The sequence below is a fragment of the Copadichromis virginalis genome, linkage group LG20, assembly GCF_057382275.1.
Source record: "Copadichromis virginalis isolate Kocher_CV1m ecotype Utaka linkage group LG20, C_Virginalis_male_GT1.1, whole genome shotgun sequence".
Lineage (NCBI taxonomy): Eukaryota > Metazoa > Chordata > Actinopteri > Cichliformes > Cichlidae > Copadichromis > Copadichromis virginalis.
The window spans coordinates 34,449,444-34,471,943 of NC_140637.1; the positions used below are offsets into that span (position 1 = coordinate 34,449,444).

The following is a 22,500-nucleotide window of genomic DNA, read 5'->3' on the forward strand; positions in this document are numbered from 1 at the left end:
CAGGCTCCTCCTGCAAACCTGAGCGAGTGGCTGCAGGAGAGCGTGGAACATCCACGCTGAAGTCAAGGTCAGCTGACAGATCTGTGTTTATCAGTGAAACCGTCTGTGCACTAAACACATCACTTATATTTAGCAGCACAGACACGTGTGTGTGTTGCACACTCACTGATGATCTCTCCTGCTGGTCTGGCCTCCCCGTTGATGGTGGTGGGGTGTGTGGGGCTGGCTGTAGGGCAGAGACAGCAGAGGTCAGGTTGTGTAAGCACAGCGGTGAGCCTGCTCTGATGTGATTTGTGGATGTGAATTCTTTGGTTGTGATCTGCTTTCTTCTAAATTTACAGTCATAAAAAGCTGCGATCAAACTTCTTTGGGCTCCTTTAGTGAACCTCGAATCCTCTGAGCTGTTCGGCTGTACTGTACTTATGATCGCTGCAGTTCCAATGTTAGAGGGAGTTTAGGTTAAGAGGGCTAGTCTGTCCATACGTGTTCTTCTGGTTTAACTTCCTATACTAGAGCCCCGCCCACACCTGTACCCGCCCCTCCCGTCCCTCGTGGTCCTCTGCCTGCTGCTGTGTGTCTTTGTTCCTCCCCTTTTGTTCTGGTTATGTGTCAGTCAAACAAAGTTCCTGGGTCTGCAGCACAGCGCCACCCGCAGGGCGCCCACAGCAGCTGTGTTCACAGCACCTAGTGAGTGCATTTGTTTGAGGCTGAAGCTGCAGGGAACCCTCCAGGAAGTGACCCGCTGGCTTTGAGGTGTTTGTGAAACTCACGGTAACACTCGGGGAAGCCGGTGAAGCCGGCGGCGCACGAGTCACAGTTCTCCCCGGTGTAGTTCGGTTTGCAGAAACATCGCCCGGTCAGATCCTCACAGGTACCGTCTGTAAACTCCACATCACAGTCACAGGCTGTGGGCGGGACGAGAGATTAGGAGGATGGGACTGAAGAAGATGACCTCTGTGTGTGTGTGTGTGTGTGTGTGTGTCAGGCTCACGTGAGCAGGCCAGCGGTGAGTCGATGGCGTGGTCAGGTGACCTGTAGTAGGTGGGGACGCAGCGCTCACAGTTGACTCCAGTGGTGTGATGCTGAGAGGGAAAAGTTCCCATTACAGTCAGTCATCGCAGGTCACACACTAACACAGTTTCAGGTGTGTCAGGTACCTGACAGTTGAGGCAGACTCCGCCCCCTCTGTAGTGTCCATGGATGTCGAGGCTGGCTCTCCTCTCGTCCACCTCGGGGTCATAGTAACAGTCGAAAGAGTGACGGTGGCAGTTGCAGGCTGCAGGTGAGAACACAGACAGGTGAAGACACACCTGAAGAAGAAACACTCGCAGGTGTGACCAGGATACACCTGCGCTTCATTTACATCCTCATTCACACTCGAGAGTCACTCCTGAGATTCAGAGGAAACCACGAAGCAGACACAGCTGGCTGCGTCACGCACGACATCATTGACCAATCAGCACCTCTCATTCCTCTAACCAACACACACGCACACACACACACACACACGCACGCACGCACGCGCACACACACACACACACACACGCACACACTGTTTCATGTCTGATTACAGTCAGGCTGCTCCTCCAGCTGCTGCCACATCTGCACCATGAGCTCAGGTAGCTTCCAGGTGTGATGTTGAGGCTGTTATTCCCACACGTGAGACGAAGGCAGCAGCGTTTACCTGTGTGGAGCACACACAGTTATCCACAGTAATCCCAGAAAAACGTTCCAGCTTTGGAATGTTGTGTAAACTGCATGCTGATCCTGGGAAAGGGCGGGACGGGCGTTTCAGACATTTCTAATCTGTCTGAAACGCCCGATAACACCTGCGAGCGGTTTCTGTGGAGACAGACTCAGACGTTGCCGGCTCGGAGGAACCTGCCGTCATTATTGGGCTGCAGGATGAGGAGTGCTGGTTTATTCAGCCGGCACCGCCCGGACGCTGAGAGGCAGATAAGCGCTCCCGAGAGTCCGTCTGGACCTCTGCTGTGCTCTCCGCTATCTGGGACAAAGTTCACACGTGTCACATGTTCCACGCTAGGATTAAGTGGGGGGTTGTTCTCACACCCGAGCAGGAGCCAGCATTTAAAATAACAAGACAGGTAAGTTATTAAGGACAGTCTGTATGTTTGTGAGCGTGCTCAGGAGGCGGAGCCTCACACCTAGAACAGAAACAGCTGTTTCCGTTTTTACAGACCGACGCCTCCCCCTCTGACGGCGGCTCCGGGCCGACCCTCGGCGACCTCCGGTGACCTCACTGATACCCTTGTTGGTCTTTGTTAAATATAACTGCAGCTCTGATAACAGACGGCGCTCTCGTGTACACATAAGCAGAGCTCTGAACAGGATCAGACGCTGAGCGCCACACGATGTAGTCATTTAACCTTTGACCACTCAAAAACACACCTGAACTCTACAGATGAGGCTTTCCACAGACACAAACATGGGTGTGCCGTGGGTCCCCCACTGTCACCAATTGGAGCCAGCCTGGAGGTGGAAACAGCTGGTACAGATCCTGCTCACATCAGCTCAGTGGATGGAGACACACAGTTTACTGTTTGTGGATGGAAACCTCAACACTGACGTTTACCTGAAGCCCCCACACACAGACCTCTGAACACACACCTGGACCTACAACACCGGGCAGAAAACGAGGAACACACGCAGGCTCTTAAATCGTGGCGACTGGGCTTTCATCGAATCAGCAAAGATGGCCAGAGCACATGGGCGGAGCTGCCCGTCACAGCGGACGAGCGGCAGATTGAAAAGCCCAGCGAGGATGTTCTTAATTCACACGGACCCGCGAGGTCACCTGACCCCACGCAGGAAGCACATTTCTCTGCAGGGGTCACGACCCCGTGTGTGTGTCTGTGTGTTTGCACGCACTCACGTTCACACTCGTTGGCACTGTAGGTCGTGGCTGGTTTCCATGCCAACTGGTGGTATCCAGGGCAACACTGGTCACAAGATACGCCGCAGGTGTGATGCTGACAGTCGCACTGCAACCTGTAAACAACAGAGTGAAAGGGTTAATGCACACACGCGCGCACACACAATATGACGTCTGCATCCATGCTTCATTAAAGTACATTAAAGCCGTACTTCAGCAAAGTACTTGAGTAAAGGTACTCAGTTACAGTTTGATCTGCTTGCCCGTCACCGTCTCCGGCCACCTCGACATCTGGAGGTCAGCTGCTTCAAGGAAACGACATTAAATGGTGCGCTTCCACCTGGTTCGGTACTTCCTGTCTGGGCTCCAGCAGCTGTGCGATCACGTAAAGTGTGAGCGATAAAGCGCAGACAGAGATCGGCTCGTCAGGCGTGTTTACGGCAGGAATGCGCTGGCCTTGAACTCAATCCTCAGTCCTGTGTGTCAGTGTGTGCGATGGCTGTGTAATATCTGAGTGTGCGTTCCTGGCAAACAGCCCGAGGGCGAGTCCAGTGTGTCGCTTCTGCAGACCTCACGCCGCGCTCATCTCAGCGAGCTGAACCAACGCTGTGTGCACTGGATCTCTGCGGAGGCGAGGCCCAGCACGCTCTTCTTACACCGGATGTGTGAATAACGCAGAGCTGCAGCAGAAAGCCAGCAGAGCTTGGTGTGACAGGTGAAACCTGCTGGTTACACGTAAATATGTGACATCACACAGATGATATTTCCTGTGTGTAACCCTGACGTGTCAGAGGCGCGCTCGGCGCTGCGTGCGCTTTACAGCTGCTCTCAGATTGATGTTTGGTTTCACCTTCAGTTCAGGATCACAGCTCAGGGGCCACATCTGGATTCTTCATTCACAGCTGGTGTGTGTGTGTGTGTGTGTGTGTGTGTGTGTGTGTGTGTGTGGGGTCGCGGCACATATTCAGTGATAATCCGTCAGAACCACGAGCGCTCTGAAGCTCTGACGTGCACATCCTCAGGAGTCCACCTCGCGTCAACGCAGACTCTGCTGTGATTGGCCTGCTGATTCCAGCTGCTTCATTGAATTAATGAGAGAATAACAAACAAAGCATCCGTGTGAGCACACACTGACGATCAGAAGTGTGTCTAACCTGTCAGCGAGGTCGCCTGAGCTCTGACTTGCAGACTGTTTAAAACTCTAAAAAGCGAGCGTGCTCTGGAAGCGGCGTTCAGCTCCTTCAGCTGTGGCAAACTGTGGGTATGACGAGCATTCGGGTATTTTAAACAGAGGCACGGAGCAGGCGTGTGGTTTATGTTCTCATCAAAATGTTCAAACATTCCAATAATGGGATGAATGAGGGTCGGCGAACACGTCCGGGAACCAGAGCAGGTCGTGTCTTTGGCTGCGGTGTGCAGACAGGCGTCAGAGCGATAAAGGAATTTGAATAAATCTCTCCTGACCTTGCTTTGTGTCAGAGCGCAGGAATGCAGAGCAGCGTCAGCCTGGACACGTTTGAAGGCTGCAGGTGAGCAGACGCTGCACAGCTGGGCTCATCAGCAGCAGGTTAAAGGTCATAAAACACAGGAAGGGCTCTGCAACAACACAGACATGCTGCACATGGAATTTCTATTATTTTTATTGAGCCTTCATTTGACGGCAGCCCCGTCTGCTCATCTCCAGCTGCACCACTTTGTCCAGGGACACTGATGCTGCCCCGGAGTTTCATACATTGTTCTGAGCACACGAAGGCTTCAGACTGAGCCCATGGTGGAGTGCCCTCCCTCTCTCCTCCACCCTTCCTTTTCCATCACAGGTGAAGTTCCACGCTTCTCTGACTGATGAGAGACCTGGCGAGCTCAGGACTGCTGCGCTCAGCGATAAACCGCAGTTTAAACCAGGAGAGCCACCAGTGCAGCTGCACGGCGCCTGCGGCCTCTCAGAGCTGCAGCCCCGAGGACCATTTCATACAAACCCCAGCATCAGCTGAACACCACGGCACCGAGTCTGTGAGCCGGTACCTGCCCGCTACACCACGCAGACCGAAACACACTACTTCCTGCTGGGAGCGACATGTGCACTAAACTCGGTAACATCATCATATCTCTTCATTCAGTTTGGCACAAATGTCAGGAGAGCTGTGCCTGGAGCAGAGACACCAACCACACGTCCTCCCTTTCACTCACAGTCTTTATTCTCTTCAGGTTGTGCAGCAGGAAGTTTGCAGCTTCGTGCCTCTACAGATTTGAACTTCCAGCTTTGGACAGTAAATGAAACAAACTGCTGCCTGTTGAAACCACGAAACAGAAATATGAGGGAAAGCTTGAGCTCTGTCACTGATTTGTAGCCCCAGAGATTTCCTGACCTCAGGGTTAACAACTGGAAATGGAGCCACCTGGATGTCTTTATCGACTGTCAATTAACGCGCAGCTTAAATATCTCCAGGATGTCGGCGTGACGGCGGAAAGAGTCCCAGCAGCTGCGAGTGTCTCTGCTGTGCATCACATCTCCCCCTCAAATCGCAAATGAATCATGTTTAAAAGCAGCTCCGCACCAAGCTGTGTCCACACTCCCTCAATGAGTCTGTACATGTGTGTGTGTGTGCGTTGACACGATGCATGGGTAATAATTTGCACTGCGCACAGGAAAGAAATGGAAAACAAACAGCAGGACTGCACGTCTGTGCATGCAGAGGAAACAGACGCGTATTCATGTTTCTGTAATGATGACAGCTAAACACCGGCTTAAGTCTTAACACACACACACACACACGCATGCACACACACACACACACACACACACACACGCACACACACACACACACACACACAACAGCAGCCCCTCGCTCAGTTTTTGCATTTGCGCTCGCTCGCATTGTGTCGTTCGCGCTCTCAACATTTCTGCCCGTGCGCGAGCAGCTCTTTCTCTACACCGTTATATTTGTGCCACAAAACCAGCCAATCACAGACTTGGATGCAAAAAAATCTGATTGGCTGTTCTGGTCTCCAATCAGCTCGAAATGGCGAAATGCAATATCCCAGAATCCAGAAATGGATTCTGGGATATCTGGGAGCAACGCAGAGGGGCGGAGTTTGAAATATTACTCTTTCTGGGTCACAAAATAAACTTTTAAGATATTTTCATGCGAGAATGTGTCTACCCTCATTCATGCTGTGTGTTCTGTCTGCCTGTGTTTATTGTTTGTATTTTGGACGTTTGTTACTTTGAGTTCAGCATTAAAGCTGTTTGAGTTCACGTTTGTCTCCGGAGTCTGCACTTTGGGTCCTCCTCCTGCCTGCACACAGCCGTTCATATCATCTTGTCTTTATTTTTAGTTAGCGCCTTAAACACTTCAAGCTGTAAGCTAATGATAGTTATATAAGAGCAGAACGTTTTACGTCCAATGGATGATGATCTGACTAGTCGACTGTCAAAATAATCGTTTGTGGCAGCTCTGTGGGTGACAGGTGAATGAAAGATTTGACAGAGAGAGAGAGCTGTGCATGAAGTGTGATTTTTATCATGGTGGAAGCAAAACAGCAAAGGTCAGAGTGAATCCATGATGACGTTTATCAAACGTGAAGTGTAGTTTGGATCTTCTTTTGCTTCTGGTTCAATGAATTTTGGTTGGAGAGAGATAAAACCTGCAGCTCAGAATCGAGCGTAAAAAAGACGTAAACACAGCGCAGACCCGACGCATCAGAGTCAGCGAGCTGTCGGCTTTCAGCCCCGACGGCGTGTCCGTGTACGGGCCGTCGGGTGAGAAAGCCGAGAAAGAGAACGCTGATTCTGATGCGTCGGTCCGCTCTGTGTTTACGTCTTTGAGTGGAGTCCGTTACCTGCTCTCATTCACTGTTTGGTGGTTGTTGAAATAGTTTTGTGAGCTTTAACCTGAGATTCTGGCAAAATTCATTTATATTTAAAAGTCAAATTGGTCGCACTCTAGAGCCCTGCTGTGGATCACTTCCATCTTCACAACACCTGTACAAGGGAACATGTTTCCATGACTCACCTGTTTAAGCTGGATTAAAGTTGTCATATCTGGGGGCGTGGCCTCTTTGAAAGAGTTTCCTAGTTTTGTGGTTTGGACAACTCCAGAGTGATTACGCTGCTAGCTGTAGCTCACCTGTATCTGACATCCAGGCGAGCTTTGCTCAGACGTACGTGGTGACGGAGTTTACTGAGCAGCTGCAGGTTCTGTGAGGCCATGCTGAGCTCTGAATGCCAGCTGTACCCTCGTTTGCCAGCACATGCTCAAACACAGCTAGCATTTATTTCCATCGCAGGTATGCAAATTTATAAGAGCGTGGCACACAGCCAACCCTCACACAGGAGTACCTGACGCCTTTCAGATCACAGCTCCGGGGAAAGAGGTGAGTGTGTGTGTGTGTGTGTGTGTGTGTGTGTGTGTGTCCAAGAGACAAACACAGTGAACGAGTGTGTGTGTGTGTGTGTGAGTTAAATCTTACTTGTAGGGGTTGCTGGGGTCTTTGGCGTTGCAGGCCTCAGCATGCCCGTTGCACACACAGCGTCCTCCGATACTGATGTCTTTGATGCTGTAGTAATACTAGAACACAGATCACAGCAGGAGCTGACTCAGAAACACTGCTGGCAGCTTCAGGGTTCTCTGCTGCCTACAGTCACTTCAAAGAACAACAAGACTCATGCTGGGACAACTCACACACTGACTCTTCATCACAATTTGACACCAAGTTCTCTGCATCGCTTTCCTAAACGTCCAGATGTTGATGACGTCTCTTGTTGTGAAGGCGTATCACATCCATCCATCCAACCATCCATGCATCCATCCATCCAACCATCCATCCATGCATCCATCCAACCATCCATCCATGCATCCAACCATCCATCCATGCATCCATCCAACCATCCATGCATCCATCCATGCATCCAACCATCCATGCATCCATCCATGCATCCAACCATCCATCCATGCATCCATCCATGCATCCATCCATGCATCCATCCATGCATCCAACCATCCATCCATGCATCCATCCATGCATCCAACCATGCATCCATCCATGCATCCATCCATCCAACCATCCATGCATCCATCCATGCATCCAACCATCCATCCATGCATCCATCCATGCATCCATCCATGCATCCATCCAACCATCCATGCATCCAACCATGCGTCCAACCTTCCATCCATCCATGTCTCCAACCATCCAGCCGTGCATCCATCCATCCATCCATGCCTCCATCCATGCATCCAACCATCCATCCATCCATCCAAACATCTATGCATCCATCCATGCCTTCATCCATCCAACCATCCATCCATGCATCCATCCATGCATCCAACCATCCATCCATCCATCTTACAGCCTTGTAGGATTCATTTAACAGACTTGAGGAGCATGAGCTCATCTTTACTGTTTGTTGTGATCAGTCCAGAAAACGCAACATGTAGCAGTAAACACCCAACAGCAGCAAATCAGCAAACTATGATGTCACTGTGTGCTGACTGATGATTGGTTTGCTGCGGTGCCTTACCCTGCGGGTGACGGTGGGGTCGCGGAGCGCCTTGCCCATCAGGTGACCCAGCAGCGTGTTGGTTCTCAGGAAGCGGAGCCTGATGTTTGTGGCCTTGGTGAACTCCCTCAGTACTGGCGAGTACGAAAAGTTCATCGCCCCGGGACGGCCGTTCACCAAAGACACGACGATCTGAGGACAAAGACACGAAACCTGCAAACACCTGGCAGCTGATCGTTCCTCGGGTCAGCTGACCAATTCCTTGAACTGATGTTAGCTAACAGCTCAGAATTTCAACCTTTAGTCACTGTCTGCTTTTTTCTCACTTTCTGAGCATTATTTATCCATTTGGACCACTCGCTCGTTCCTTTGGCTGATAGATTTCTACGTCCTCCTCACTCATCTTTCTCCCAGCTAACCTGATCTCATTACAGAGTCGTTGTAATCTGATCACGTGATTGTCTCACCTCTCCATTCTCCAGCGGCACGATGCGTGAATACTCGATGGTGCAGACGATGTCATCATCGTGGCTGATCCTCTCAATGGTGCTCTGTCCAAAACGCTCGATGCAGTCTCTCTTGGAGGCTACACACACACACACACACACACACACACACACACACACACACACACACACACACACACACACACGAAAACAGAAAAGTGTGAGGCGTCCTCAGGATCCACTTCAGTTGATGATTAGAGCATCTCCAAGCAGCTGCTCTCAAACCCTAACATCACAGCTGGAGTCATGTTAGTGAACACCGTTCAGCTGTTTCCACACATTGTCAACAGAAACTACAGGTGCTCATCCTCAAAAAGCTCAGAAAAGCACAGCATCACACTGTGGCTGGGCCCATAGCAGGATGCAGTGATGTCAGCAGATGTGGGAGGAGCTAAGGCAAGAAATTCACCAGTGATTGGTGGATACAGCCCTAAATTCTACATGGAAATACCCCGAAATACTGCGAGTAATCCTATGTAATGTCCGCTTCTCAGAGCTTCTGAACTATAGGCTGATCTTAGCACCAGCACCAGTTACTGCACCAGTACCAGCACAGACCCTGGTAGAAGAGAGAAAACAGAGGTGCAGAGATTATTCTGCAGCATTCTTTCAAATTAAAAGTCAAGCTAACCACATTTATGATATGAACGCCTGCATTAAGCCGTCACCTTTTCATTTATCTGCCACCACCTCAGACACCTGGTGTGAGTCTGAATGAGGCACACATCTGCTAGTTAAACATCACGCTGCGACCTGCTGGCAACAGTCCTGGAATTCCCCTCCAGCTCACCTGAACTGACGGCTGCCACAGCCAATCAGCTGGCAGGCCTGTGATGTAATGCCCCTCCCCCCGGCCCCCGGGCTGCTATTTAACTGAGGTTAGAAGTTAGAGTTAGGGTGACCCACAGGAGGTCAGGACGCTGGAATCTGACAGAGTTCGGTCCTCAGCTGTCGGGGTCGTACAGGTGAACATGCATGCAAGCGTGTGCTGTTACTCACAGGCGAAGTACTGCCACGGCTGGTAGGTCTGCCCGAAGTCCACGGATCTCTCCAGAACCCAGAGGTCAGGCCGCGGAGAGTTGGCGAATTTGATCAGCACGTATGCCACGTGGAAGAGCTGCAGAGATACCGAAGAAGAAGAAACGCTGATGAAAAGCACTTTGACCTGGTTTGGACCGTCGATGGAGGAACAGCAGGACTCACTTTAAAGCAGGAAAAACAAGAAAAAACAAAACGACAAGACTAAAAGGAGGGAGAAGACGGCGCTGTTCACTGCTTCCTGGACTCTGCGTCTGCGTCAGCGCTGTGTGATGTTACAAACTCGACCCGACACCAAGCAAAGACAGCCAGTTTATACAGGGGCAGCAGTGTGCCATCATTTATGAACCATCATCAAAACCACTAAATCACTGAGATGTTGAGTTTTCACAATAATGACACAACAACATAAAAAACACCTTTCAGCTTTTAATTTCAAAAAGTTTTTCTGGCTGCAGTTCTGTCATTAGCTAACGAGCTACTGCAGCCAGGGTGGATCAGTAACCAGTACCAGGTGACTCCATCACCATCCTGTCTTTGATGTGAGCATGTTAGCTGCATCCACAGGCTGTGACAGCATCACAGCAACATCCAATCACTATCCTTCGCTCTGAGCCTCAGCTGAAGCGCAGGCTTCACTGCACAGGACTCACTGCAGCCTCTGCTGGACGCTAGAGGAACTGCAGGTTTTAGAGTTTGCGTTTGAGGTCGACGTTTGGAGAGGATGAACAGAAAATGTACTGTCACTGTGGGCGAGGATGCAGGACGTACACAGGGCCCAGGAGGCGCAACCAGAATAAAGTCACAATACAACAAAAAGATGAAAGATAAATATCAAGTATAAATATGAAGTGCACATGTATGATTCTGTAGAAAAATACTTGTAGTTTCTTGTCTAGAAAATATTAAATATAAATGCATTTTGAAGAAGAAAGGAGGAGTGGGCTGGATGGAGATGAACGTTAGAGAGCTGCTCAGGGAGACGCTGGCTTGCTCTGAGCTAAACAGCTGACCTCTGTGAGGAGGCGCACGTGTCATCAGCTGCCGTCACAGAGCTGAGCCGGAGCTCCTAACATGCTCCTGCCGACACCTTTTCTCCTCACCCATCACCCCCCCGTTCATTCCCAAAGCTGATTGGACGGTGATGACAAACCGTTGTGTCTGACCTTGAGATCACTCCCCAGCTGCAGCAGAACAAACTAAAGCGACAAAGAAACGCGATAACACGAGCTCTGACGTCCCGTGTGAGGCCTCGCTCACAGCTGATTGGTTCAAAGCTTCACACGTTCCTGGCTCACGCCTGAATGATGCCAAAGCCTTCATCGGTCCCACCGTACCTAAAAATAAGCACCCATTGAGCAGAGAAATGCTCAGAGTCTCATTAATGTGGAAAAACTCAAACATTTGATTTGTTACATTTTAAAGCTTCAGATCAAAGATGTGAACTTTAACATCCACAGTCTGAGTCCGTTTGTCATCTTGGCCCTCTGGAAACACACAATTCAATTCAATTTTATTTATATAGCGCCAAATCACAACATAAGTCGCCTCAAGGCGCTTCATAGGTACAGAGAAAAACCCAACAATCATATGACCCCCTATGAGCAGCACTTTGGCGACAGTGGGAAGGAAAAAATCCCTTTTAACAGGAAGAAACCTCCAGCAGAACCAGGCTCAGGGAGGGGCGGGGCCATCTGCTGTGATTGGTTGGGGTGAGAGAAGGAAGACAGGATAAAGACATGCTGTGGAAGAGAGACAGAGATTAATAACAGATATGATTCAATGCAGAGAGGTCTGTTAACACATAGTGAGTGAGAAAGGTGACTGGAAAGGAAAAACCCAGTGCATCATGGGAATCCCCGGCAGCCTACGTCTATTGCAGCATAACTAAGGGAGGATTCAGGGTCACCTGGTCCAGCCCTAACTATATGCTTTAGCAAAAAGGAAAGTTTGAAGCCTGATCTTGAAAGTAGAGATAGTGTCTGTCTCCTGAATCCAAACTGGAAGCTGGTTCTACAGAAGAGGGGCCTGAAAACTGAAGGCTCTGCCTCCCATTCTACTTTTAAATACTCTAGGAACAACAAGTAGGCCTGCAGAGCGAGAGCGAAGTGCTCTAATAGGGTGATATGGTACTACAAGGTCATTAAGATAAGATGGGGCCTGATTATTTAAGAGCTTGTATGTGAGGAGCAGGATTTTGAATTCAATTCTGGATTTAACAGGAAGCCAATGAAGGGAAGCCAAAACAGGAGAAATATGCTCTCTTTCTAGTCCCTGTCAGGACTGTCAGGACACAAAGCTGCCTCACAGGTCGAGTTTACCTCAGGTGATGAGAGGCGTGGCTCTGAGCGGTTCCTGCTCATGATTCACAACATTAGTAAATAAACATAATAATGAACACAACGGTAAATTATGATGATCAGTCATCCTGAGCACTTGCAGCCTGACAGTTGCAGATGATCTCTGCTCTTCGTCTCTCCCAGTCTTTGATCAGCCGTCGTCGGAGCTCGGGCCCGTCATCTCCACTTCCTCCTTTTAAAGGCGAGCGCTGTCAGAAGTGATGACAGCAGGAACGCAGAGAGGCTGACGATGACGGGAGTCCGGGGACAGGAGGGCCGTCCATCCATCTGCATCTGTCCAACAGTTTGTCCTCTTTTTAAACAAAGCCTTAAAGTCGTGGACTGCAGAGTCTCAGCAGTAGAACTCCATATTTCTATTCTTGGAGCAGCTTTGCATGATTCTTCTTCTGGTGCAGTCGAGCACATGACCATCCACCGTCAGAGCAGAAACTGTTGTTGTAAAACACATTTCTGACCTTTAACCTGCTAAATTTAAGAGCTCCACATAAACACGCCCCTGCCCCCTTTATTTTCTCTTTCTCTGGGTGAGTTCTGATTGGATAGAAGAAACAAGAGAACGAACCTTTTTATTGTTTTTGGCTTTCAGGTCTGATTGAATGAAACAGGAAGTTGATTCTGGAGATTTTTTTTATCATAGTGTTGGAGTCAGAGAGGAGCAGGACGGACCTCGCAGAGCAGCTTTCACCGTGAATGTGCTGACGTGGAGCAGGCTCAGAGGTGCCGCGGTTTGGTTTCCGCCCCTGTCCATCTCCGGCTCTCTGTGGGAGCTCGTCTGAACAAAAGTCTCACTGACCCTTTTTCCATCGCACGTCCTCAGCAGTTATGGATCAGTGACGGCCTCGGTGCTGAGGAAACATCAGACCGAACCTCGGTGCTTAGGAAACATCAGACCGAACCTCGGTGCTGAGGAAACATCAGACCGAACCTCGGTGCTGAGGAAACATCAGACCGAACCTCGGTGCTTAGGAAACATCAGACCGAACCTCGGTGCTTAGGAAACATCAGACTAAGTCTGTGTTTGTGGGCAAACAGGAGCCGCAGGATCATCTGCAGGTCATTCAAACCCACTTTCCCGGATTCAGCACGGAGCGAGGACGCCGCCTCAACACAGCTCACGGTTAGGGCCTGCATGGTCCCAACAGCGCTTCTAACTAACGAGGGTCGATCATGTGTGTGTGTGTGTGTCTGTGTGTGCGCATCTGTGTGTGCGTGTCTGTGTGTGTGCATGTGCGTGTCTCTGTGTGTGCATGTGCGTGTCTCTGTGTGTGCGCATCTGTGTGTGCGTGTCTGTGTGTGTGCATGTGTGTGTCTCTGTGTGTGCATGTGCGTGTCTCTCTGTGTGTGTGTGTCTCTGTGTGTGTGTGTCTCTGTGTGTGTGTGTGTGTCTCTGTGTGTGTGTGTCTCTGTGTGTGTGTGTGTGTGTGTGTGTGAGTGTGTGTGTGTGTGTGTCTGTGCGTGTCTCCGTGTGTCTCTGTGTGTCTGTGCGTGTCTCCGTGTGTCTCTGTGTGTGTGTGTGTGTGTGTGTGAGTGTGTGTGTGTGTGTGTCTGTGCGTGTCTCCGTGTGTGTGTGTGTGTGTGTGTCTCTGTGTGTGTGTGTGTGTCTGTGCGTGTCTCCGTGTGTGTGTGTGTGTGTGTCTGTGCGTGTCTCCGTGTGTGTGTGTGTGTGTGCGTGTCTCCGTGTGTCTCTGTGCGTGTGTGTGTGTGTGTGTGTGTGTGTGTGTGTGTGTGTGTGTGTGTCTGGCCCCTCACTGGTTTAATAATTGTACACATTCCTTGGTGGCTCCACATTCCTGGTGCCACAGGTAACTATGGCGATAAGCATGGAGACGCACAACAAAGATACAGCGTGAGGAGGAGGAGACGTTTCAGCAAACACCAATAAGAGAGCAGTAAGAAGGTCACCTGATGCACTGAAGTCACGCAGGTTATAGTCACCTGCACCACAGAGATCATGTGACCTGGTCACTTTGTGGAATACAGGAACATTTAAAAGCTGTGAAATATGAACAAAGTGCAGATTCTGAGTACATGACATTTACATATCGGAGTACTTCGATAAAGTACACAACTCACGGAAATGTAGGCCGTCTTATAAAGACACGAGCAGCAGCTGCATCTGTCTGCACAGATGTGCTCCCTGCGTCCATCTCAGGGGTCAGCAGGACAGCCATGTGGCTAATCTGAGTTCTAATCTGTGTAATCTGAGTCTGCAGACGGACTGCAGGGCCAAAGCAAAGAGCAGCTGCTAACAACAAGAACCACTGATTCACTCCTCGTACAGTTTATCAGTACAGGAGACACGCCAGCTGCTGTGTGTGTGTTTCATTCCTCACAGTCCATCTGTAACATTTATTCATCCAAACTATTCAGCGCCTTCAAGGACGTTTCTAAAGTCTCCATGGGAACGGATAAACCCAGGAACAAAATCAGCGCACAGCAGAAACAGGTTAGCACCGATGCCTCGCAGCAAGAAGGTCCCGAGTTTGATTCCAGCATCAGGCTGGTGTGTTCTGCTCCCACAGTAGTATGAATGGTTGTCTGTCCCCGACCCTGACAAGGATAAGTGGAGGAGAACAGATGGAATCAGGTCTGAGTTATGAATTTAAAGTTAGTGCACTAACAGGAACATCCCCGTCTCTCCCCTCGGGGGCCGGGCGGGGGGCGGGGTCAGGAATCTCTGTCTAATTCTCTGCTGGAATTCCAAGTCACAATTCCCAGCCTGGAAAAGTCTCCGAGTCCTCTCAGATTTCACTGACAACATTTTGTGACAGTTTCAGGTTTGGCTGTGTGAAGCGAGGCGCCTCTGTGGCCGGGCGTGAAACACGCTGGATTCGTTGGTGCCCGGTGGAACGGTCACAGGTTTAAAGGCCACCGGCGTTCCTGTCAGGTGACAGCTGTGACGCTCCGCGTGTTGGTGATATGTGGATAGTGCATTACTGATTAAAACTACCATTCTCAGCAAGCGTCAGACACTGTGAGTCAGGTTCAGATAAAAACCTCAGTTCAGCTTTGAGAAGAAATTTGTGCTTCTGATGTGAAAAACATGAGAACAAAAAACAGGTCGTTTTTTATAAAGTGCCATCATGCGGCCCTGACACACAAACACAACATTACACGGCTTCGGGCTCTGGTGGAGCACTCCCACATCACAGCTGGAAAAGCCAAAGCTAGCCCCGAGCTAGCTGACCTGCGAGGTCATGAAAAGAGCGCAATTCCTCCGTGAGCAGAGCGAGGATCAGTGCGCATCCATGAAAACATAAACGCTGGTTCTGATTCTTCTACAAGCTGTTCCAGGCCTAAATCCTGGGCGTAGAAACGAGTCCGCATCCTGAAGCTCCACCGCAGTCAAGGCCACAGCCTGCTCCTAGGCGGCCGGCGTGTACACGCTCAAACATGTCAGTCATGTAAAGTTCACGGCTCTGTCCTCAGCTGTTAGGCACGGCGCCGAAAGCTCCGACATACAAACGTGTCGGGGCGAGAGACGAGGGCGCCTTCCAGGAACGTCGCCGTGGTGGAAACACTGATTTCCCCCAAGAAAAAATGCATCTACAACCATAACGGGAAAACTTATCTTCAGCACTCAGCGCCCAAATCCTCCATACCCAATGTCACCGTGGTTATGTACATCTTTATTTACAGTCTATGCTAACAATCTCACAGCTTTCAGTTAAAAGTTGCACTTTTTCTGGATTTGACTGCAGAAGACGTGAGGATTTCTAACAGCGCTGCACGCATTCTCCGGGCCGTTTCATGTGTTCTGGAAAAAGGAGACATTTTTCCAGCTTGTGACAGATAAGACCCTCCCTCCCTCAGAGGAGAAGTCAGCTGAGCACGAAGGGAGGACGGAGCAGAAGGAAGGGAGGCTTCCCATCCTGTGACCTCGACTTTCTCCACGTTCCTGATGCGCTCCTCTTTCATGCGCTCCATCCAGCCGTTATCAGAACAGACGGCTGGGTCACATTCTTTAATTACAGGAGGAGGAAGAAGAGGAGGAGCGATAACAGAGACCGAGTACAGAGAGGTTCACGGAAATGAGCTCCAGACCACAACATGAACATAGAGGTCAGAGGTCAACATCCAGAGTGAGAGAAGATGTCGACGGCCAGTCACAGTGCTGACAGGTCATCACAGCTGATCTCAGTCCCTCCTCTTCCTCCTCAGTTTGTGACACACTGATGAGTAATCAGTAACGAGCTTCACAGAGTTTGGAGGCTGACGCTGGTTTAAGCGTCGCAGCCGAGCGGATGGTGATTCGTTGACCTCGGTGTTTTCGTTTGCAGCTGGTGATCGAGGGTCAGTCGGCTCTGGCCAATGACAAACTCAGCTTCACGTTGATGACTGTGGTTCAGCAGTTTAACAAGGTTTAGCCGTTAGTTTGGGTTCGAATGAACGCTGTCAGCGTTTTTTCTGCCTGGAACAGAAAGACAACGTTTGTAAATCCCTGCTGAAGCAGTGACAGAGAGCAGCTTCCTGTTTCTGACCGTGCGATGTCCATCACACTGACAGAAGTCTCCTCGGCGTGCCGAACATTCCCAGTGTGACGGACTGGCTGTTAATGGTGTCTGGCAGTGCTGAGGCCCTCCAGCTGTTGGCCCTGATGTATGCAGCTGCCAGCTTGTTTCTGTCAGGCCTCCGTGGACACCTCAGCATGGCCTAGCGTGGAACACGCCCACTGACGGTGACGGGGTCACCCGTTTAACAGCTGTGGAGATTTATGAAGAGGAAGAGCGCTCAGAGATCACAGGAAGTCCTCCAACGCTTTCAACAGGGCCAAGTTCATCAGCAGCTCCAGCTGTGTCACTCAAACTACGACCATTACTTCAACCATCACTGAGGTGGACGCCGTGGTGACGCTCTGCTGCTCTGTAAGCACTCAGTGAGCTGCAGCTCCGCCCGTGTGGTGGCACGCAAACACACCCCACCTCCACTCCCACCACCTCTTTATGACCCAACTCTGAGAAAACACTCCCACACCTCCTCCCTCTTCTTCAGCTTCCACACCCTGACCAATCTCATTCCAGCTCTCCAGGAAAACAGAGAAAATGGTCCCAGTTAAATGGCAGCACAAACCAGTATAAGTCTACGTCGGGCTGCTCAGACAGCAGGCTGAGAACAGATGTGTCCAGATGTGTTTGATGTGAGAACACCTGCAGTAATCGTCAGCCTCTGTGAACAAAAACTAAGAGCTGTTGAGCCTTCCTCCTCCTCTTCCTCACGCTTTGTCCTGCAAGCCCGGCACCGACGGCGAACTATGAGCTACACGCGACAGACTCCTACCCACCAACCTGCACCACAGGGCCAGGTGTGATGGCGTTTTACACCTGTGATCACTCCCACCCATTCTATTCTGCATTAGCATGTTGCTATCATTAGCCTTCAGCTGGACACACACACACAGACACACACACACACACACTACACTCTTCCTTTAAGAAGAAGACAGACTTCTCCTTCCACATGGCTTTTTTTATTTTCCATGACCTCAGCGTTGGGACATATAGAGGAGGCGTGTCTGCCGATACTCTGGATACGTCACAGGTCGTGAGCAGGAGGTCAAAATAAAATAAAAACCTGAGATTGTGCAGTGTGTAAACAAAGACCTGTACGTGCTTCCGTTGCTGAACACGACAAATACACATTAGCCCCTCCCTCTCCTCTGAGCTGCCGTTGCCTCCCTGCCCAAGTTTCTTAGTGTGTATTTGCCCTCCTTCATCCCTCCATTCATGGAAAACTCTGATAAATGAAGATGATTGATGGGCTGTTGAGTGTTCCTCCAACGCCGTCCTTCCAGACCTGCAGGATCAACGTTTGAAGGCAGAGATAAGACAAGAAGGGCGCTCAAACTAAGTCACACACGTGGCTTTGCCCCCTTCACATTACTGCACCTGTCAGCGTAACTGACGGAGGATGGACAACAGGAAGCGGTGGAGAGGAGGTCAGTGTGGAGGAGCCGCAGAGGTGAAAAATAACGGCTAGTTAAATTCAGCAGTGAGTGGGACGTGTTCAAAATATCCTGAGCAGATTTAGAGGAGGCGAGTGAGAATAAGTGACCGAGGGTTTCACAGTAAACACCAGAGTTAAATCTGGTTCTTCTGTCTCTCTGAAGGAGCTCATTGTGCACCAGCAGCAGGACATTAGCATCAGACTATTCTTAGCCTGGGCCGGCCGAGCAGGAAGAACACAGCTCGCAGTCTGTGGCGTCCTTCAGGAGGACGAGGATGGCGCACAAAAAACCTTCTGTCGAGCCGAACTCGCTCTTCCTCCTCCTGCAGCGTGGAGCTGGACTCTGAAACCCGACCTTCTGTCAGAGACACAGGAAACCCCGATGCTCGTGCTTTGAAGGCCACGCCCACATCTCACCTCATAGCAAACGTATGATTGGTCACTAAATGATCCTGAAGGCTCCAGCAGCCCAAATGCAGTCCAGAGGTGGAGCTCAGCTGAAGCTAGCAGCTACAGCCACCTGTGTCAGCATCCACCTGTCAGCATCCACGTGTGTCAGCATCCACGTGTGTCAGCATCCACCTGTCAGAATCTACCTGTCAGCATCCACCTGTGTCAGCATCCACCTGTCAGCATCCACGTGTGTCAGCATCCACGTGTGTCAGCATCCACCTGTCAGAATCTACCTGTCAGCATCCACCTGTGTCAGCATCCACGTGTGTCAGCATCCACCTGTCAGAATGCACCTGTCAGCATCCACCTGTGTCAGCATCCACGTGTGTCAGCATCCACCTGTCAGAATGCACCTGTGTCAGCATCCACTTTTCAGCATCCACCTGTCAGCATCCACCTGTCAGCATCCACGTGTGTCAGCATCCACTTTTCAGCATCCACCTGTCAGCATCCACCTGTCAGCATCCACCCGTCAGTCACAGAGGCCACACTTACCACAGTTGTGCTTGTTCAGGTGTGGTTGACCCTCCAGCTCCTACAGAGGTTTTTCAAATAACACTAAAAATGTTGACCACGCCGCTGACCACGGCGAGACAAGTCGCTCCTGTTATCACTGAACCCTTTACACGTGTTGTGTTTAAAAACAAGGTTTAAAAAGAACAGTCCTTTATTCAAATCTAGTTTCTTTAACTGTCGGCCTCTCACCTGTTTTCTTCCAAAGTACTAAGAATTTGAAAACATCTGTCTGATAATAATATCGTATAATCACTGTTCTGGATTTATAGAAAAAATGTCTTCAGAGCGGGCCTTTCTACAGGGTTGGATGATAAACATATTCCCTTAGTTTGTTCCTAGATTTGTCAAAGGTGTTTGACACAGTTCAGTTTAAAATGCTTTTAACAAAATTAAATAAAATTGGAACTGGAAATATTAGATAACAATAAGAGAAAAACGGGTCATTGTTAATAACCAGAATTCAAAGGGAGCTTGTGTGTGGGGTTTTAGGCCCGCTCTTATTTTTAATTTACATTCATGATTTTGAAACTGTGTGTAAAAATGTACTCCCTCTGATGTTTGCAGCTGACACTTATCTCACTCTGATGACCTTATAAGAGAAGCAAAAGAAGAGTTATGCTAACAAACTGTCACTTTATATTCATATATTATATTTCACAAAATCCTGAATTTGTCTGCAGAAAGTCGATGAAGTCGATATTCTGAGCAGAGCTCGGCATTCTATAAATTGTCCCTGTATGTTGATATTACATTAATTTTTCATTTATCCACACATAATGTCTAGTACTAGTGTGTGGGCTGCTACATGTCAATCATATCTTCATAGAATTTCATTAATTCAAAATAAATTTTTCTATTTCTCAAACAGACTTTCTTCATCTGCTCCTCTTTTTTAGAAAACCCTGAGTCTTGTTAATGTGAATATATAATACACATCTCTGTATGTATAAGTGTGTATATGTGATTAGTGATTTACCAACTGCACTCTGACATTCTTAAATACAGAGGACCTGTTTATTGGACTACCAGCAGCTTCAGTCCATCGCTGCACTCAATACTTTTAATTTCTAACAGTATATTTATTATATTGTAAATGATTGTATGTAACTTGTGTGTCCGTGCTGCTAACCTGTTGATGTTATAGGGGAGGTGACATTTAAACTTTACATTATTATTATTGTTGGTGTTGTTGATTCTATTTGTGTACAAACAAAACAAAACCCCGCCCCTAATCATGCAAACAGGTGAGTTATAGAAACGTCCTCCCCCTGTACAGGTGTCATGAACAGTCTGTACATCAGGCTATGGAGACTGACTCACCACTGCCTCTGCTGGACGGCAGAGGAACTACAGAGTTTAGCTCCTGAAATTAGAAATAATTTCATATTTTTGATGGCTGTGATATTTTCTTGGTGCAGTTTCTTGGTGCCTTCTAATTCAGCAGCTAAACTAAAGTCTCTGTCCCGCTGCCTGAATTAGAAATGTGCTGAAAGACAAAGTTTGTGAAGGGGCGTGGCTAAAAGCCCTTTGAGGGGTCTGCTGTTTCACCCTGATCCGGGGGACAGAGAAACCAGCCGATGAGTAAATAAACCACAGGAAGAGAAGTTAATCTATCACAAACAAACCCCATTAACTCATCTAATCTTTTTAATGAATGTCCCGTTAATCCCATTCCCCCGCCTGTCTGAAGACTCTGACACTCACATCCAGCTGTTTGCCTCATGTTTGCTCTCCAGCTCTTTGTGAATGGCTCAAACACTCCAGCTGACACAATGGTGCCATAAAAGGCCCATTGAGGGGTTCTGTGAATGCAGAGTCGCCGGGAAGGCCGGCACCACTGCGGCATCAAAGGAAGGTCACGAGGGCAAGCAAATACTGCGAGACAAAGAGAGGGAGCTGAATGGATGCTCAGATCGCAGAGGACTCATTCCCCCAAAATTGGACTTTTCCGATTTCTGGAATCGAAGCTGAAGCTCGTTCACTGAAGACGCGCATGGATCATGTTATCCAACACACGAAACCTAAACATCAAGTGACAGTCGTGGGTTACTCGTTTACGTTCCCTGGGATCAGCTGACAGCGACGCTGCAGAGCGCCCTCTGGTGGACAAACTATGCAACATCAATGATAACGTGGATGTTTTTTTTTTCCGTCTCTTCTTTACTTTTTAAATTTTCATTTATCCATAAAGATCTGCAAATAGCCAAGGTCAGCCAATATTTCACTCCCAAACTGCCCAAAAAAAGCTGTGATAAACAATTTTCATCATTGAGTCGATTTTTGAGGTTCTCGATCAGCTGAGCACGACCTGATGGTCAGTAATAAGAACAAGCTGGAAACAGATTCAGGCCGTTGTGGTTTCAGGTGCTGTTGAGCAGGTTAGGGACTCGTTTAAACAACTATTAACATATCTTTATTTTCACGGCACATTCAACCTGCAACACACGTGTCTGTGTCGATCCTTCTTCTTCTGCATCAATAACAAAGTCCTGAGAGGAGTCATTGAAACAAAACTTTAGTCAGAGCACGGCCCGAGAAATCCCCACAAAACCAGAGATCGTGGTTTAGACGCTGTCCTCACGTTCACACCTGAGTCGGCAGGTATCGGCTCCCACGAAAAACCATCTTCACGTCGTCTTCACGTTCTGGGAGCGGAGACCAGAGGAAGCTGAGGGAGCAGGTACAGCGGACATGTTTCTGTGCGTTTGGGGTCAGAGGTCAAAGCAGAAGGAAGCTGAACCTTCGACCTGCGCCAGATTACACGCAGAGCGGGAAATGATGAGGGGTGAGAGGCTGGGAAACGGTCGGCCCGAGCCTCGCTTTAGTTCTTCTTCAGTGTATAAAGCAGCACAGACTGCTCTCTCCCTCGCAGGTCTGAGCTGCGTGCAGCGCTTTGATTTCTGTGCTGTCGTCGGCGCTCTGCTGGGCTGCGGTGGCGTCTCCACAGTGAGTCACGCCGCTGCACAGAGGCCTTCTTTATGTGTCTTCAGATCCTGCTTCCCTCGTAGCGTTCGCTTTGAGCTCCAACAGTTGGAATCATTCTTCCGGCCTCCGCCGCTACGTCCTCTTATTTCTGTCACCGCGTGCTCATCAGGCTTCGTCTTCCTGTTTTCCTCTTTTGTCCGTCGCGCTCGGGGTGAAGCACCGCCCCTGAAGCGCACACAGACGCTGACACACAGCGCACATTTTTCTGTCATTCACTTTGTGTAGTGAGCAGGAAAATGAGGAGGAGGAGGGAGGACTGTGACCTTAATAGGAATGAGAGAGGGAAACTGACGGAGCTGATGTGAT

The 22,500-nt window shown here is 49.4% G+C and overlaps 1 protein-coding gene across 2 annotated transcripts in view; it reads right to left on the minus strand.

The window, feature by feature from the left end:
• Nucleotides 1-22,500, minus strand: part of lama5 (laminin, alpha 5) — a 73,686-nt gene that overhangs the window by 40,435 nt on the left and 10,751 nt on the right. For both annotated transcript variants that reach the window (XR_014917113.1, XM_085443416.1), the window contains exons 3-11: nucleotides 9,899-10,016; nucleotides 8,861-8,979; nucleotides 8,415-8,585; nucleotides 7,364-7,461; nucleotides 2,894-3,009; nucleotides 1,158-1,276; nucleotides 992-1,082; nucleotides 771-905; nucleotides 167-226 (exon numbers count right to left, since the gene is read on the minus strand). Coding sequence is in view for 1 of the 2 variants with exons in the window: in XM_085443416.1 (XP_085299542.1) it covers nucleotides 167-226; nucleotides 771-905; nucleotides 992-1,082; nucleotides 1,158-1,276; nucleotides 2,894-3,009; nucleotides 7,364-7,461; nucleotides 8,415-8,585; nucleotides 8,861-8,979; nucleotides 9,899-10,016 (1,027 nt within the window). In the remaining variant the exon portion in view is untranslated. The remainder of the gene's footprint in view (nucleotides 1-166; nucleotides 227-770; nucleotides 906-991; nucleotides 1,083-1,157; nucleotides 1,277-2,893; nucleotides 3,010-7,363; nucleotides 7,462-8,414; nucleotides 8,586-8,860; nucleotides 8,980-9,898; nucleotides 10,017-22,500) is intronic.